At 43.7% G+C, this 17,078-nt stretch overlaps 1 protein-coding gene across 3 annotated transcripts in view; it reads right to left on the bottom strand.

Moving 5' to 3' along the window:
- SQOR (sulfide quinone oxidoreductase) overlaps positions 1–17,078 on the bottom strand; it is a 112,300-nt gene that overhangs the window by 13,496 nt on the left and 81,726 nt on the right. For all 3 annotated transcript variants that reach the window (XM_069766059.1, XM_069766062.1, XM_069766060.1), the window contains 3 exons: positions 9,506–9,700; positions 8,333–8,542; positions 7,144–7,327 (listed from right to left, as the gene is read on the bottom strand). In XM_069766059.1, coding sequence (XP_069622160.1) covers positions 7,144–7,327; positions 8,333–8,542; positions 9,506–9,700 — 589 coding nt within the window. The remainder of the gene's footprint in view (positions 1–7,143; positions 7,328–8,332; positions 8,543–9,505; positions 9,701–17,078) is intronic.

Below are 17,078 nucleotides of genomic sequence, written 5' to 3'. Positions count from 1 at the left end.
CTTTTGTGACCAGACTGTGCAATATACTACGTGACTGGGCAATATACTACTCCAAAGAGAAACAAAAGACCAGCGCTCCATCCGGATGTAGTATTCCAACGTGCAAACTTTATTGAGCCATGTAACAGCGACGTTTCGACCCGGAGGTCTTTATCAAGCATTGACTGGGCAATGACTGGGCGTGACTGGGCAATATACTACGTGACTGGGCAATATACTACGTCGCTGGGCAATATACTACGTGACTGGGCAATATACTACATCACTGGGCAATATACTACGTGGCTGGGCAATATACTACGTGACTGGGCAATATACTACGTCGCTGTGCAATATACTATGTGGCTGGGCAATATACTACGTGGACATGCATATTCTAGAATACCCGATGCGTTAGAATCGGGCCACCATCTAGTATATATACATCTCTATCTATATCAATGACATACATACATATATAGATGTATATACTTTTCTATAGAACACCGGTGCGTATTTCTCACAAGTCACACGCATTGTCTGTGTGTAATCCCTCGTCCATTTTTCTCTCTAATGTGACCCCAGCCTTACACTGTAGCTCAGCTCCATTGACGTGACTGGGGCTGAGTCGCTATGATACACACAAAAGGTGGACAGGTGTGGAGCTGGATGGATGAAAGCAGCCATGTTTCTCTAATTCTTCACAACCCCTTTAAGACCTGGAATAGCTATTACAGTACATTGCTGATACGCTATGCCTTTGGATTAACCATTTAGAGTCCGCTATCATGTTGCAGGTGGCATGTTCCCTTGTCTTGTGCTCATTAAATATTACAGCATAATATATTTAGCTTTTATGCTCACGGTGAAACCATTTATTGTCATCAGAAGCGGTCAGCGGTCTGGAGACGGTTTAGGAAATGTATCTGAAAACATTGGGGTAATGTAGCACGTCTCTTATAGGAATTACCGTACATTATGTTAGGAAATTGTGGTTTCTGCTAACCCAGAACTAATAAACTGTAAAAGGAGAACAGTACGACCTGTGCACTTTATCATCCAAGAAAGAAGCTCGGTGTCGGGGCTAACGGAGGTCAACACTCAGTCACCTTGCATGACCTTCACAAATAACCACCAATAAATACAAAAACACCCAATGTACAGGGAACAGATATAGATACCGTACATACTAGCTAAATCTGTGATCCAATGTGGCATTAATGCATCACATAGGATCTGCTTTGTAACCTACATACGTATTAATACATGTGTAGTAACAGGAGAAAAAAACTAATGAAACAAAGTTTTGTCTGAAATGCCAAATTCAATATTTAATATATTAATGTGCTAAAAACATCCATTTATAAACTCTCCACTATTTGTAGAAAGTCCACGTATAACAAAGTCTTATCAGTCATGTAATGTGCATGCAGGGCGCAGCAGATAAGCGGGGTACTGTAGAAGTGGCGGGCTGCCGCAGCCACAGAACAGCTGGCTCACTCCAGGGCTCATCCTCCTCTTCGAAGAAATCACATGATGCTTGTGAAGTAGTTAGGACAAGTACAAAAGCTATTTAATTTGATATAATTAACTGATTGCAAATAAAAAGCAATGCAGCTGATGACAAGCCAAAACATTCATAAGTTACATAACATGTAAAGCTTTTGCTAATGTGACGGATGATTAATTGTTCTGTAAGCAATACAAGGGCATTTTTTCTAGGACAAGCTTAATTTATATTGTACTATTAACGGGTTATTCCTGTCTTAATCTACAAGCATTGTCAGATATTAGCGAGTCGCTGCCAGACCCTCTGACTGTGGCTTATTTCTCCTTCGCCTCATTGGGGGACACAGACCGTGGGTGTATGCTGCTGCCAATAGGAGGCTGACACTAAGTGATACAAAAAAAGTTAGCTCCTCCCCTGCAGTATACACCCTCCTGCTGGCTCTCAGCTAACCAGTTCTTGCTTAGTGTCTGTAGGAGGCACATGGGTCTGTTTCAGACCCCAACGTTTTTATTTTATTGTTTACTTTTCTGTAAATTTTTATTTTTTAATTAACGGAGTGAAGGGGGCGACGGATCCTTTCAAGGTTCCGATCTCCCCCGAACCATCAACAGGCGAGCACGGCGAGTATTCCTCCTCGTACCCTCTCCTGCGACGTGGGAAGCCATGCCTGAGCTCGCTTCAGGGGCGACGGTTCCTTTCATGGTCCCGATCTCCCCACACCAGCAGCAGGCGACCACATGGAGTGTCGCCTCCATGTATCCTCTCCTGGAGCCAGGCCTAATGCCGGACAACTGGCCCTGTCCACCCGGACTGAACTCCGTGGCTGTACAGAGGCCCCTCTCTATGGCGTCCGAGCAGCCCCCACTGTCCCACCACTGTGAAAGCGGATGGCACAAGGAGGCAGACGGTTCCTCTCCACCTCCCTAACGAAGGAATGGTGGATTGAGGTTTATCCCTGCACCGCCCACGCTGCACAGAACAGCGCTGAAACCCCCATCCGCGGCGGCTCCATGCCGGGACGCGCACCAATGGTGAGTGGATCCATCTTCAGTGGGATATTCACATGCTGACAGGCAGCCTCAGCCACTTCCCTGTGGCCCACATCTCTGAGGTAACGCTCTGGATGGCTGCAAAAATTTAGTCCCTGGCTTCGGCCGATTTGTAGGCCGCATCCTGGAAGTCTTGCCTGGAACGACCCACTGGTGACGTCCGCCGGCTACAGAAATTTAGGCCCCGGCTTAGGCCTATTCAACATCGTGTCTGTGGCTCCGCCCCCCAAATTGGCGCTTCTCGCTCTCTGCGAGATTTTATCAACTCTGCAGCTCCCGGTGGCCATCTTGGTTCACCCGGCCAGCTCACACTGGGGTGACAGTATTTTTGCATTAAAGGGGCACATCGACTCTACATCAGTATTCCCTGGTCTTAAAGGCATATGGCCAGTATTCCCAGTCTTAAAGGTGCATGACCAGTATTCCCTGGTCTTAAAGGTGCATGACCAGTATTCCCTGGTCTTAAAGGCGCATGACCAGCATTCCCTGGTCTTAAAGGTGCATGACCAGTATTCCCTGGTCTTAAAGGTGCTTGATCAGTCCGAGGAGCCCTCCGCCGCCGACCCCAGCTTTATCCTCTAATTCCCCTCAGTGGACTTCTTCACTGACCAATCCATGGTTCTCTGACCAAGAGATTGAATCCCTCTGTGTACCCTCTGTGTTTGAAGTGCTCGCAGGACCAATATACATGGTCCCTATCCTACATGGGAGCCGTCGGCTAGCAGGGGCCGCAAGTATTCTAGAAACGTGCAGGCGTCTAGAAACATACAGGCATCTAGAAAACGGAAGTTTTTCGTTTCCTGCTCCCTCACCAATGATTTGATGACAACAAGGCTCTGAATATGGATTGGATATTGCCTGAGCTTGCCAGAGCTTCAGAGACTAAACTCCCTTGAGAGCATTTGCCATTCAATTCGGATAAGCGATTCACTGGACAGAAGCCTCTACGTGGGATGCCATGCCTGGCCTGTTTTTTAAGGGCGACGGGTCCTTTAAAGGGCACTGATCTCCCCACACCATCAACAGACGAGCACACGGAGTGTCGTCTACATGTTTCCTCTTCTACATCCAGGCCTAACGCCAGACAACCTGTCCTGTCCACCTGGAGACCTGAACTCTGTGGACATATAGAGGCTCCCTTTTTGGCGTACGAGCTCCCCGCTCTGCATCACCACTATTTAGTGGATGATGCAAGAAGGCGGACAATTCCTCTCCACTTCCCTGTTAAGAGGTTGATGGATCGAGGGTTCCTAATTTTTATCTCTGCACCGTGAAAAGAGGAGATGGCAAGAGACTATGACCTGCTGGATGCAGCCGCACATTCTGCCATGGGGCAGATTAACCAGGTAGAATCTCCTGTGGTATACCTACCAGTATCCCTACCTGATGGGTCATCAATTAAAAATACCACGGACTGTCAGATAGCAAATCTGGTTTGTTCCGTCTTGCGGCTTCGGGTCCAGCGCTCTATCCTCCCTAGCGGCCGCATGAATTGCTAGAGCAATGGTCTCCTGGCTGGGAGACCTTAACTACCTTGATTCACACCAGCAACAACTGGCCAATCAAATCCTTTGAGCGGGAGACTGACAAAGGATTGTATAAGGATTGTCCAGCACAGTCTAGATCTAAGGGATCTTGATTCCAAACAGGGGAACGAAAAGTAAGATCGACCCTGGACCTCAAACTTCTAACAACCTTTGACATGGTCCTTCTTCTTTGGATGGAGTTCCTCCGCTCAGCCATTACTTCAACAGAAATAGGTGCAGTTTCCGGCATCCATCGACATTCGGGTTGCTTGCCCTCTGCAAAAATTCCTTCGCCTTTCCATTCGTCAACAGCATTTTCAAGTCACAACCTTGTCCTTCGGCCTTGCTTCCGCACCCAGAGTGTTCACTCGGGTCATGGCGGATGTCATGTTTCTCTTGCATTCTAGAGGCGTGCTCGTCCTGCCCTGTTTGGTCTGTCTAGCCGCCCTTCCAGGACTACGCTGAGTCGTCTAGATCTCTTGCGATACCTTCTCTCCTGGGCTGGCAGCTACACTTAGACAAGTTCTCCTCATTTCCAGCCCAGCAGATATCCTTTTTGAGGATGATCCTGCACACTTCTAGAAGGATGATAATTCTTCCTCGAGACAAGGTCATGGCCCTTCAACAGGGAGCTCGCGCAAGGAGAGTTCTGAGGACTTGATTGCTCAACCCCTCATTTCATTCGATTTGCTAAGAGAGTTCTGAGGAAAAATGGTGACGACAATGGAAGCGGTTTCCTTCGCTCCGCTCGTTTTCAGCAAGTCAAACAGACTTTCAGACAATAGTCTCCGAGCTCCTTCTTCATCCAGGGCCTTTCTATTAGTAACTACCAATGCCAGTCTTCTTCTCCCCATCATTGTTCTGGAGATCCGAACGGTAGTCTTACAGCAGGTCCACTGCCTTCTGGCGGGTCTCCCTATCCGAATTCAATTGGATAATGCCACGGCGGGGCCTTACGTCAGTCATCTAGCAGGTACCCACAGTCAGGCGCCATGACCCAGGTACCACACTTTCTCTGATGTGCCGAAGTCTATTATTCGGTGATCTCGGCAGTATATATCCCAGAAGTAGAACTCTGAAAGGCAAACAAATTCAGCCGTCAGGGTTCCGCCTCAAGTCAGTGGGAACTTCACCCCGAAGTCTTCCATCAGATCTGTCCTTACTGGAGCTCTCCAGTTGTAGGTGGGATGACATCCAGACTGAAGGCCAATGTACTCGAGTTCGTGGTTCGGCCTCGAGATCCAAGAGCCATCGCTCTCCATTCTCTGGTTCTGCCAAGGTACCAGTTTCCATAACTCCCCTTCCACTGCTTCCGAGAGCCTTTCGGAAGCAGAAAGGGGCCCCAGTGATCCTCAGAGATCCGCACTGACCACGTCCGTTTTTTGTTTGCGGAGCTAGTATCTTCTCTCCTTATCGCAGCACAACTGCAAGTAGGGACTTTCTCACAGGGAGTTTTCACACGTAATTCTTCCCTATCGCATACCGTTAGATCATTGGGACCTTATTATTCCTAGGAGCCTTACAGTAGGCTCCTTTTTCATTAGGGCAGACTTTACTATCAGGGAAAGTTGTCCCGTTCTCCTCTGCGATATTCTCACTCTGACGAGTCTTCGGAGCTAGCTTCTCTGCTCTTTCAGACTTTTTTCCCTTATTACCTTCGAGGCAAGGTTGTCCTCAGGCCATCTCCATCCCTTGTTACCAAGGTGGTACTGTATTACCACTGTTATGAGGGCATAGTTCTTCCCTCATCTCTTTTGGCTCCAGTCCACAAAATGGAATAAGATCCCCCATATTCTGGACGAAGTGAGTGCTCTGAGTAGGTACGTCTTGAGGACGGCGTCCTTCTGAAGGTTGGACGTTTTATTTGGGCTTCCTGATGGTAGAGGAAGGCTTCCTGACATTTTCAGGAAGGGTTTAGACGTTTCATCGACCATGATAACATGGTGAATTCTTTTCACCATCCAGGAGTCCTTCCGTGCTAGATGTCAGCCTATCTCCCTGTCTATCAAGGGTTCTAGGCACCAGGCGTCAGCAAGGCACGCCTGCAAGCTTGCGGATTCGTCCAGTCCGCATGCATTCTTGAAGCACTATAATTCCCACACTTCCACAGATGTGAGTCTGGGCAGGCGGACTCTACAGGCCGTGGTGGCGCACTTGTAAGTAGCGGTTACACAGGGCCTGATCTATTGTTGTCCCCACCCAGGGACTGCTTTGGGACGTCCCAGGGTCTGTGTCCCCCCAATGAGGCGAAGGAGAAATAGGGATTTTTGTGTACTCACCGTAAAATCCTTTTCTCCGAGCCATTCATTGGGGGACACAGCTCCCACCCTGTTATTAGCTTATGATTGTTTTTTAGAATATGACATGCTATACGCTCATATATTGTTATTGATCTCCTACTGCTTTTGCACCGAACTGGTTAGCTGAGAGCCAGCAGGAGGGTGTATACTGCAGGGGAGGAGCTAACTTTTTTGTATCACTTAGTGTCAGCCTCCTATTGGCAGCAGCATACACCCACGGTCTGTGTCCCCCAATGAATGGAGAACCAAAAAACTGGGCCAGCAGAACTGTTGGTGTAAGTGCAATATGTAGGTGCACATTCACACTGTGGCCATTAAGACAAAACCTAAAATAACTATCTGCGGTTTTATTTCCAAGATGATCACAAGTATCAGGCATGTTGAGACAGAAGTGCCTGACATCAGCCAGAAGGCGTCTGATAAACAGAGGATGGTCAGTTGATGATGCCACAATAGGCAGGATCAGTCCATTCTATTCTAATGTGTTTTGTGGAATTAGGATGAACACATTACTTTTTTTTCTCGTATATAAACTGTTTATGGAGCAAGAGCAGTACGATAGTAAAGTAAAAGATCAGTAACTGATGAACATTTACTAAGTAAAATGAGCCTCCTCCGTGTAAAGGGGAGACCAGAGTTCTGCATCCAGTGGCACAGAAAATGGAACATTTGAGCAGTAGAGGAGATATACTTGGAGGATACCTAAATGTTCATTGCTCGATTACATGGCCCAAAGAAGGATAGCTAATTAGTACACTCAGAATACAGAATTTTCTTACCTAAAGCAGCTGCTGTTTTTGATGTTGGAAGATTTGTACAATCTCCAATTCCAAAAACATTGGGGTACTTCTTATGCTGCAGGGTGTCCTTGTCTACATCCACCCAGCCAGCTGCATCTCCCACGGCACTGTTCACAAGCACATCTGGTGGTCCCATCGGAGGAGTCACGTGAAGCATTTCATACTGCAAGAATACAAGTCAGTCTCATCGTGTTTCATGCATGGAATAAAAGGTAAATCTATCATTGGCAAAAAGAAAAAAATATTCTTGGCACCATCTTAAATATTTTGTAATTGGACTTGAGGAATAAAAATCAATAATCAAGTCCTCCAGAAGTGAGGTGTGTAATAAAAAGGAGCGTGACTGGGTTACGTTCAAGAATGTATTATCAAAAGAGAATCCCGACTGAAGATGGGAAGGAGACCTCGGAACTTGGAAGTTCCCATAATGAGGAAATTATTTCTAAAGACCCTTTGGCACTGCTTATACCAATGCTACTGGGCCGTGACCTTGGAAATACCGCACATGTCTCATTTCTGAACTGTACAAGAGGCACCAAAAGGGAAATAACGTGCCATGGGTTCACAAACCTAGACCAAGGTGACCACTGATATTCCAGTTTAGTGAAGAAGGGATCTTTATTTTGTAAGAATTATAGTTTGCATTTTCAATGTTTTTTAATATATAGTATAATTATCATTAAAGGAAACAGGTCAGTGCCCGGTACTACCATAATGGTATGAGTGCCGATTTCAATGATCCGATAAGGTAATTTAAGTAATGTACTAATGCTGCATTGTTTGGGGAATGAACTTTTGATCTCTAGCCTGACATATGCAAATGAAGCATGACTAGGCCAGTGGGGTGTGATCTTCCCCCAGACTAGTCCTGCCAGGGATCTTATAATCACGCCTCCCTGGACATGATTGACATTATGGTCATGGTAGCACCATTATGGAGTCTGTCAATGAGACTCAGAGAGGTGTGATCAGAAGATCCTAAAGATGACTAGTCTAGAGGACAAAATGCACCTCCGGACTAGTCCCGCCTCATTAGCATGTGCAGCGTGTAGATTAATGCATCAGTATATTACATAAGACCCTACATCAGATAACAAAATCTGCACCATAGTAGTGGTTGGGAACAGTCAGGTGACCTTAAAAGTTCCCTGTCATTTTTCTTATTTACCTGGAACACTTTGGTCTCCCCTGGGTTATCCATGTTCTCAAATATGGCTTCTTGTTTGTCTGCCCGCACCTCAATGAGGTTGTGCTTAAAGTTGACCTGAATATCTCGTTCCTTGATGATCTGTAACAAGGCGTCTGCATATTTCTTCACTCCAAAGATGACTCCCAAAGGAGTGTTAAAGATGACGTTGGCATCAGATCGCTTTCCTGTCTACTTGAGCAAAACAGAAAAGAAACCTACGGTATTTAGGAGAAATCATTTGCCTACATAAAGGTATCAATTAATTCATATGTCGTGGATTTGTCGTAGAATTGCAGTGAGCAGCAACTTAAAGTACAATATAAGTAGATGGGTTTGTCAAAATAAGTCATATATGTTGCCGAAAAATAATCTGCACAAAAATGAAAGCATGGTGTGGATTTTTATTGCAGATTTTATCCTATTCAATGCTCAGTACATGGTGTAGGGGAAATCCACATGTAACATGCGGATTCTGTTTGCAGATTTGTAACTCATTTTCTGCAATATGTGGACATATCCTTAGGCTACATTCCCACCATGAGCTTTTGGGTCGTTTTTTTTTTTTTTTTCTTTAAGTTGCAGTAAAATAGGTTACTTGCATTTTTCAAAAATACGCAGTGGGAATGTAGCCTAATACACCTTTCTGGCAGACACATCCTTACAAATGCACTTGTCACTGACCAGGGCAAATCATTTGTGTTTTGACTCCATTTCCAGGGATCAAGACAGTTTCCCACCTATTGAGAGATTTTATTTTGGAACTGGACTCACAGTGTCACTAAAATTCTGTTTTTCTTCTTAGGAGACCCATGTATCTTGCTGGAGACAGAGGTGGTAAAAGACAATTGAAAGACACCCAAACAATCAGTTTCAATAGGAAGAAGAACAATACTCTCATGATTAGCTGTTAATAATAATAATAATAATAATAAAGTAAGCGGAAAGTTTTAGCCAAGTGATGCATAAAAAAAGGTCTAACAGGCTGTAATGAACACAAGAACTGGACTAATGAACAGTCAATATGTCAGACATTATTATTTTACGGGACCCTTACTACCATGTTGGGCCTCACCCACCGTATATAGACTAGGAGGCAGATATGATTAGTAATAATGATTGTAATGTGACAGAAATGGAGTGTGCTGCGCTTACCTTTCGCAGATACTCCTCTGCTAAATACATGATCTTCTGTGGGGCGCCTGCACATTTCACTGGGGTGTTGGGGAAGGTGAATATGGCGTTCCCCTTTTTAAAATCTTGCAGAGCTTTCCAGGTTTTCTCAACAGTTTTCACTGAGTAGTTGGAACCAATTTTGGGATAGTTAAATCCTTCTGGAAGTCCTTTCACCTATGCAATAAAATAAGAGATGGCAAAGTCAGTCCAAAAGAGAAAATGCAAAACAGACAGAAGGCAGATTTACCGGTGGGTGGTCTGGATAGCCCGAATTCTATCTATCCCATGCCTGCCCTCAGTGCCTACCAGCAAAACTAGAAAAAAAAAAAGTACCGCTGACACAATAAGGCTATGTGCACACAGTTTTTCAAGCAGAAACTGAAGGGAACCTCTTCAAATCCTCCTCAATACTACAAAGCTGTTCAAAAACTTGGAGTCTTTTTGCTGATTTTTTTGAGCAGAAACTCTCCCAAATCTTCCTCAGAAACTCACAACTCTTGAAAATCTTGGGAGTTTCTGTTCAAAAACTCAGTAAAAAAACCTCAATGCCCGATGCATCACGTCTGGAGTCAGACGTTCCTGATTCACAGAGAGGTGCAGGTCTCTTCATGAATCAGGAAGACCGGACGAGCGGTGTACACCTCCGGTAAGCGCCTTCCACCAATCCTGCGCCTGCCTCTGCTGGAGTCATTTGTGGCAAATGGCTTTTTCAGTCAAATAGGACCCAATTCATAATTGCATTTGTGCCCATATTTGTCTAGATTTTTGCCCATTTTTCCCTCCATTTAGCACCTTTTTTTAAAATCTATTTTGTGTTTAAGTTCTCCATAGTTGACGGAGTTTATGATTTCCAGAGGTTTTCAACTTATTCATCATTTGTGACTTTTCAAAAATATGTGAAATTTGTTGCCAATGCACTCTAGGACTCCCTCTGTCCCCATTGTGATTTTATTTAACAGGAAAGAGCCATTGAACTAACAGGAAGCAAAAATGGTAGAAGACAAACATATAATCCATTTTTTTAATATTGCGCAAAATTCATAGAGTGCATGCCCCATTTTGAAGAATTTGGAGCAAAAAAGCGGCAATGAATATCACAAGACAACTATAAAAGATTAGTAAGATATGATAACATGCTGTGGAATTAAATTTTCCTATAAAAGGGCTCGTGCAGATGACCACATGATTGGCCCAAGTGCGATCGGACAAACATCAGATCACACATGGACCATTGTTAGTCTATGGGGCCACGCAGATGTCCGATTCTTTCCTCGGACAGACCCTGTATGGAGAAAAAAAAAAAATTGCAGCATGCTGGAGTTTGATCCAATATTCAGATAGCACTCGCCAATGCAAGTCAATAAGTTCTTGGAAAACATAGAACCCAGATGACATCTGAGTGCAGTCTCATTACTACGCACTGACAAAACGGATACATTTATTTTGCCATCTTCTCTTCATCTGAGAAAATTGGATCACACTGTGATCAAACTCTGATTTGCACCATCGGCCCGACTCTCTTGGATGAGAGACTATACGCTGGTGTGGCCCTAGCCATGGCGAGTACAAGAAATAAATAAGAAAATGTAAAAGACAAAAACAGCGAACAGTACCACCTAGTGGACAGATAATGTAATAACTACACAAGAAAGGAAAGTTCTACAGCACAAGAAAAATCGTCAAATCCCAAGTACGATATACACCTGTCGCCTGCAGTCATTCAACAACCAACAATTGGCTGTATACAAACCGATCATTGGTCATTTAACAACCTTTTTAGACAGGTCAACAAGAGCTCTCTGTGCACACAATGTCACAAGCTTCAGGAGACTCAGATCAGACATTGCTGGAAAGGGAGGCGAGTATGTTATTTTTATTTTAGTTTTTGATGTAGTGAAAATACGCAGTGTTAAAAAGTTGATAAAAAACTCATTGTGGGCACAGTCTTAGGCCACGATCACACGTTCAGTATTTGGTCGGTATTTTACATCAGTATCTGTAAGCCAAACCCAGGAGTGGAACAATCAGAGGAAATGTATAATAGAAACACGTCCAAACTTCTGTATTTATCACCCATTCCTGGGTTTGGCTTACAAATACTGAGGTAAAAAACTGACCAAACACTGAATGTGTGAATGTGGTCTTAAAGTACAAATAATTTTGCACAGCGCACTACACTGCAGAGATCCCTCATGCTAAGGAAGCTGTTGTGGAAAATCTGAATCCTACCCCTGCTTAGAATATTACGATGACTCTTTGTTGAAGAAAATTGACCAGGGTGAGTGTTTCCTATGACACAATACGGCATACACTGCAAAGGAATAGCATGCATGAATGTCGTCGAGGAAGGAAGCCACCATCTAGTATCTATCTATCCATCTACCTATACTATGTGTATACATTTATTTCATCTATTCTATTTTAACCTGCCAGTGTGATTTTATATTACAGCGCACTAAATTGCTGGCTTTTCTAAAGGACGCCGGTGAGTATTTCTCGCAAGTCACACTGATGGTCCGTGTGGTTTGCGAGTATTTCTCGAACCCATAGACGTTCATTGGCGGGTATCGGCCGATATACGGTGCAAATTGCAGCATGCTGCGATTTCTCTCGCATGTATAATACGGCCGAGAAAAAAAAAACGGATGAAGGGAGCTGCCCCATAGACTAACATTGGTCCAAGTGCTATGCGATTTTTTTTTTCATAGCATAGCACTCGTCCGTACTATATGGTAGTGTGACTCCGGCCTTAGATGTAGAGTACAAGGCTTTAAAACTGTAAGAAGTACAAAGAAAAATGTAGGATACCTACAGTGAAACATAGTGGTGTCAGTGTCCTTTTGTGGGGTTACATGAGTGCTGCTGGTGACAGGGAGCTCCATTTCATTGAGAGTATCATAAATTTACAGATGCACTGCTCTATATTGATAGAGATGCTACTATTACACCATGCCCTTGGTAGACGTGCAGTTTTCCATGATAATGATCCCAAACACCCATATCACCCCTGATGAAGACACTATTCATGAATTCCCCCTGGGCTGCACTTAGCACTTTATCGCTCCATAATCCCATGGCTGTTTAGATCCATTAGGCCTGTACCAGTGGGTGACCTTATTGGGTAAACAAACTTTGGTATCTACAGTATAACATAGTGGTTCCTATTTTTATGCTACCTTGCTGGTCCTATGTATTTTGGTGATTGTTGCATTGACAAGTAACCAGTTTTCATCTTGTGTCTTTAGTAAAGGCTGCATTTATTCTATTCAGACCAAGCTGGCGGCACACCAATTCTTGAATTATATCTATACATAGAGTTGTTAAGATACTTTTTTTTATATTGGAATCATGACTGGCACTTTCTTATCCAGCCTGTATTTGTATTGCTTGAATTTATTGGAATTGCAAAATTGTGCTTTTGTCCTGGGGAGGATCATCTTGTAGATTGTGAGCCTTCGCGGGCAGGGTCCTCACTCCTCCTGTACCAGTTGTGACTTGTATTGTTTAAGATTATTGTACTTGTTTTTATTATGTATACCCCTCACATGTAAAGCGCCATGGAATAAATGGCGCTATAACAATAAATAATAATAATATTTGGTCTGTCTTTTGGTCTCCAGCCGTTTGGCTTTTTAAAGGGAATCGGTCACCTACTTTTTCGTATATAAGCTGCGGCCACCAGCATCAGGGGCTTATCTACAGCATTCTATAATGCTGTAGAAAAGCCCCCGATGTAACCTGAAAGATGAGAAAAATAAGTTATATTATACTCACTTGAGGGGCGGTTCGGTCCGATGGGAGTCACGGTCCGGGTCTGGCGCCTCCCATCTTCAAGCAATGACGTCCTCTTCCTGTCTTCATGCTGCGGCTCCGGCGCAGGTGTACTGATTTGCCCTGTTGAGGGCTGAGCAAAGTACTGCAGTGCGCAGGCGCTGGGCCTCTCTGACCTTTCCCGGCACCTTCGCACTGCAGTACTTTGCTCTTCCCTCAACAGGGCAGATAAAGTATGCCTGTGCCGGAGCCGCGACAGAAGCAAGGAAGAAGACATCATCGCATGAAGATGGGAGGCGCCAGACCTGGACCGCGATGCCCATCGGACCCAGACCGCACTTGGGTGAGTATAATATAACTCGTTTTTCTTATCTTTCAGGTTACATCGGGGGCTTATCTACAGCATTACAGAATGCTGTAGATAAGCCCCTAATGGCGGTGGCCGAAGCTTATATACGAAAAAGTAGGTGACAGATTCCCTTTAAGTGTTTTTAATCAATGTGTTTTCCTATGCTGTTTTTGTATCTAGAGATTTGTAATAAAGATATTTTGTTCAGGTTGATCCCTGTTATGCATATTCTTTCCTGTCTTGTTTCTTTATATCATTTTATATGCATAAGGTTGATCCCTGACCCTTATCATTATATATTGATGTAGTGCCCTCTATTTCTATAAATACAGTGATCCAAAATTCACATCTCACGCAGGTCACTGTTGCATTTCCTAAGAGAACAGGGTGAACAGTGGCCAAGTATGTCTCCTGATCTAAACCCAACCAAAGACCTATGAAGAATTCTGAAGAGACAAGTTGAGCATCACTCTCCATCCAGCATCCAGGCTCTAAAAGAGGTCGTTCTTCAATGAAAATAGATATTGCAATATATGTCGCCATCTTATTCATTCCATGCCTAGATGAGTTAGTACGATTTCTTTCCACCCATTTCTTCTGATACATGTTGGCACCAATGACACGGCAAGGAAGGACCGAGTTAGTACGATTTCTTTCCACCCATTTCTTCTGATACATGTTGGCACCAATGACACGGCAAGGAAGGACCTACCGACAATCTGCAAGGACTTTGAAGAGTTGGGGAAGAAAGTAAAGGAACTGGATGCACAGGTAGTTTTTTCTTCTATCCTTCCAGTAGACGGGCATGGCACCAGGAGATGGAACAGGATCCTTGATGCAAACAACTGGCTAAGACGATGGTGCAGACAACAAGGATTTGGATTCCTGGACCACGGTGTGAATTACTGGTATGATGGACTCCTCGCCAGAGACGGACTACACCTCAACAAACCTGGGAAACACACATTCGCCAGAAGACTCGCTACACTCATCAGGAGGGCGTTAAACTAGAAGAAGAGGGGACGGGAAGAAAAACATTAGACTCGAACAAAGACGACCCAGGAAAACATACTCAGAAGGGAGGTAAGAACATTTCTAAAACAATTCACAGTGAGGAGATTGGAACAAAACAAAATCCTCTAAACTGCATGCTCGCAAACGCCAGAAGCCTGACAAACAAGATGGAAGAACTAGAAGCAGAAATATCTACAGGTAACTTTGACATAGTGGGAATAACCGAGACATGGTTAGATGAAAGCTATGACTGGGCAGTTAACTTACAGGGTTACAGTCTGTTTAGAAAGGATCGTAAAAATCGGAGAGGAGGAGGGGTTTGTCTCTATGTAAAGTCTTGTCTAAAGTCCACTTTAAGGGAGGATATTAGCGAAGGGAATGAGGATGTCGAGTCCATATGGGTTGAAATTCATGGAGGGAAAAATGGTAACAAAATTCTCATTGGGGTCTGTTACAAACCCCCAAATATAACAGAAAGCATGGAAAGTCTACTTCTAAAGCAGATAGATGAAGCTGCAACCCATAATGAGGTCCTGGTTATGGGGGACTTTAACTACCCGGATATTAACTGGGAAACAGAAACCTGTGAAACCCATAAAGGCAACAGGTTTCTGCTAATAACCAAGAAAAATTATCTTTCACAATTGGTGCAGAATCCAACCAGAGGAGCAGCACTTTTAGACCTAATACTATCTAATAGACCTGACAGAATAACAAATCTGCAGGTGGTTGGGCATTTAGGAAATAGCGACCACAATATTGTGCAGTTTCACCTGTCTTTCACTAGGGGGACTTGTCAGGGAGTCACAAAAACATTGAACTTTAGGAAGGCAAAGTTTGAACAGCTTAGAGATGCCCTTAATCTGGTAGACTGGGACAATATCCTCAGAAATGAGAATACAGATAATAAATGGGAAATGTTTAAGAACATCCTAAATAGGCAGTGTAAGCGGTTTATACCTTGTGGGAATAAAAGGACTAGAAATAGGAAAAACCCAATGTGGCTAAACAAAGAAGTAAGACAGGCAATTAACAGTAAAAAGAAAGCATTTGCACTACTAAAGCAGGATGGCACCATTGAAGCTCTAAAAAACTATAGGGAGAAAAATACTTTATCTAAAAAACTAATTAAAGCTGCCAAAAAGGAAACAGAGAAGCACATTGCTAAGGAGAGTAAAACTAATCCCAAACTGTTCTTCAACTATATCAATAGTAAAAGAATAAAAACTGAAAATGTAGGCCCCTTAAAAAATAGTGAGGAAAGAATGGTTGTAGATGACGAGGATAAAGCTAACATATTAAACACCTTCTTCTCCACGGTATTCACGGTGGAAAATGAAATGCTAGGTGAAATCCCAAGAAACAATGAAAACCCTATATTAAGGGTCACCAATCTAACCCAAGAAGAGGTGCGAAACCGGCTAAATAAGATTAAAATAGATAAATCTCCGGGTCCGGATGGCATACACCCACGAGTACTAAGAGAACTAAGTAATGTAATAGATAAACCATTATTTCTTATTTTTAGTGACTCTATAGCGACAGGGTCTGTTCCGCAGGACTGGCGCATAGCAAATGTGGTGCCAATATTCAAAAAGGGCTCTAAAAGTGAACCTGGAAATTATAGGCCAGTAAGTCTAACCTCTATTGTTGGTAAAATATTTGAAGGGTTTCTGAGGGATGTTATTCTGGATTATCTCAATGAGAATAACTGTTTAACTCCATATCAGCATGGGTTTATGAGAAATCGCTCCTGTCAAACCAATCTAATCAGTTTTTATGAAGAGGTAAGCTATAGACTGGACCACGGTGAGTCATTGGACGTGGTATATCTCGATTTTTCCAAAGCGTTTGATACCGTGCCGCACAAGAGGTTGGTACACAAAATGAGAATGCTTGGTCTGGGGGAAAATGTGTGTAAATGGGTTAGTAACTGGCTTAGTGATAGAAAGCAGAGGGTGGTTATAAATGGTATAGTCTCTAACTGGGTCGCTGTGACCAGTGGGGTACCGCAGGGGTCGGTATTGGGACCTGTTCTCTTCAACATATTCATTAATGATCTGGTAGAAGGTTTACACAGTAAAATATCGATATTTGCAGATGATACAAAACTATGTAAAGCAGTTAATACAAGAGAAGATAGTATTCTGCTACAGATGGATCTGGATAAGTTGGAAACTTGGGCTGAAAGGTGGCAGATGAGGTTTAACAATGATAAATGTAAGGTTATACACATGGGAAGAGGGAATCAATATCACCATTACACACTGAACGGGAAACCACTGGGTAAATCTGACAGGGAGAAGGACTTGGGGATCCTAGTTAATGATAAACTTACCTGGAGCAGCCAGTGCCAGGCAGCAGCTGCCAAGGCAAACAGGATCATGGGGTGCATTAAAAGAGGTCTGGATACACATG

The sequence above is a fragment of the Ranitomeya imitator genome, chromosome 4, assembly GCF_032444005.1.
Source record: "Ranitomeya imitator isolate aRanImi1 chromosome 4, aRanImi1.pri, whole genome shotgun sequence".
NCBI lineage: Eukaryota > Metazoa > Chordata > Amphibia > Anura > Dendrobatidae > Ranitomeya > Ranitomeya imitator.
The sequence above is the reverse complement of the archived record's forward strand: the minus strand, read 5'-3'. Positions and strand labels throughout refer to the sequence as shown.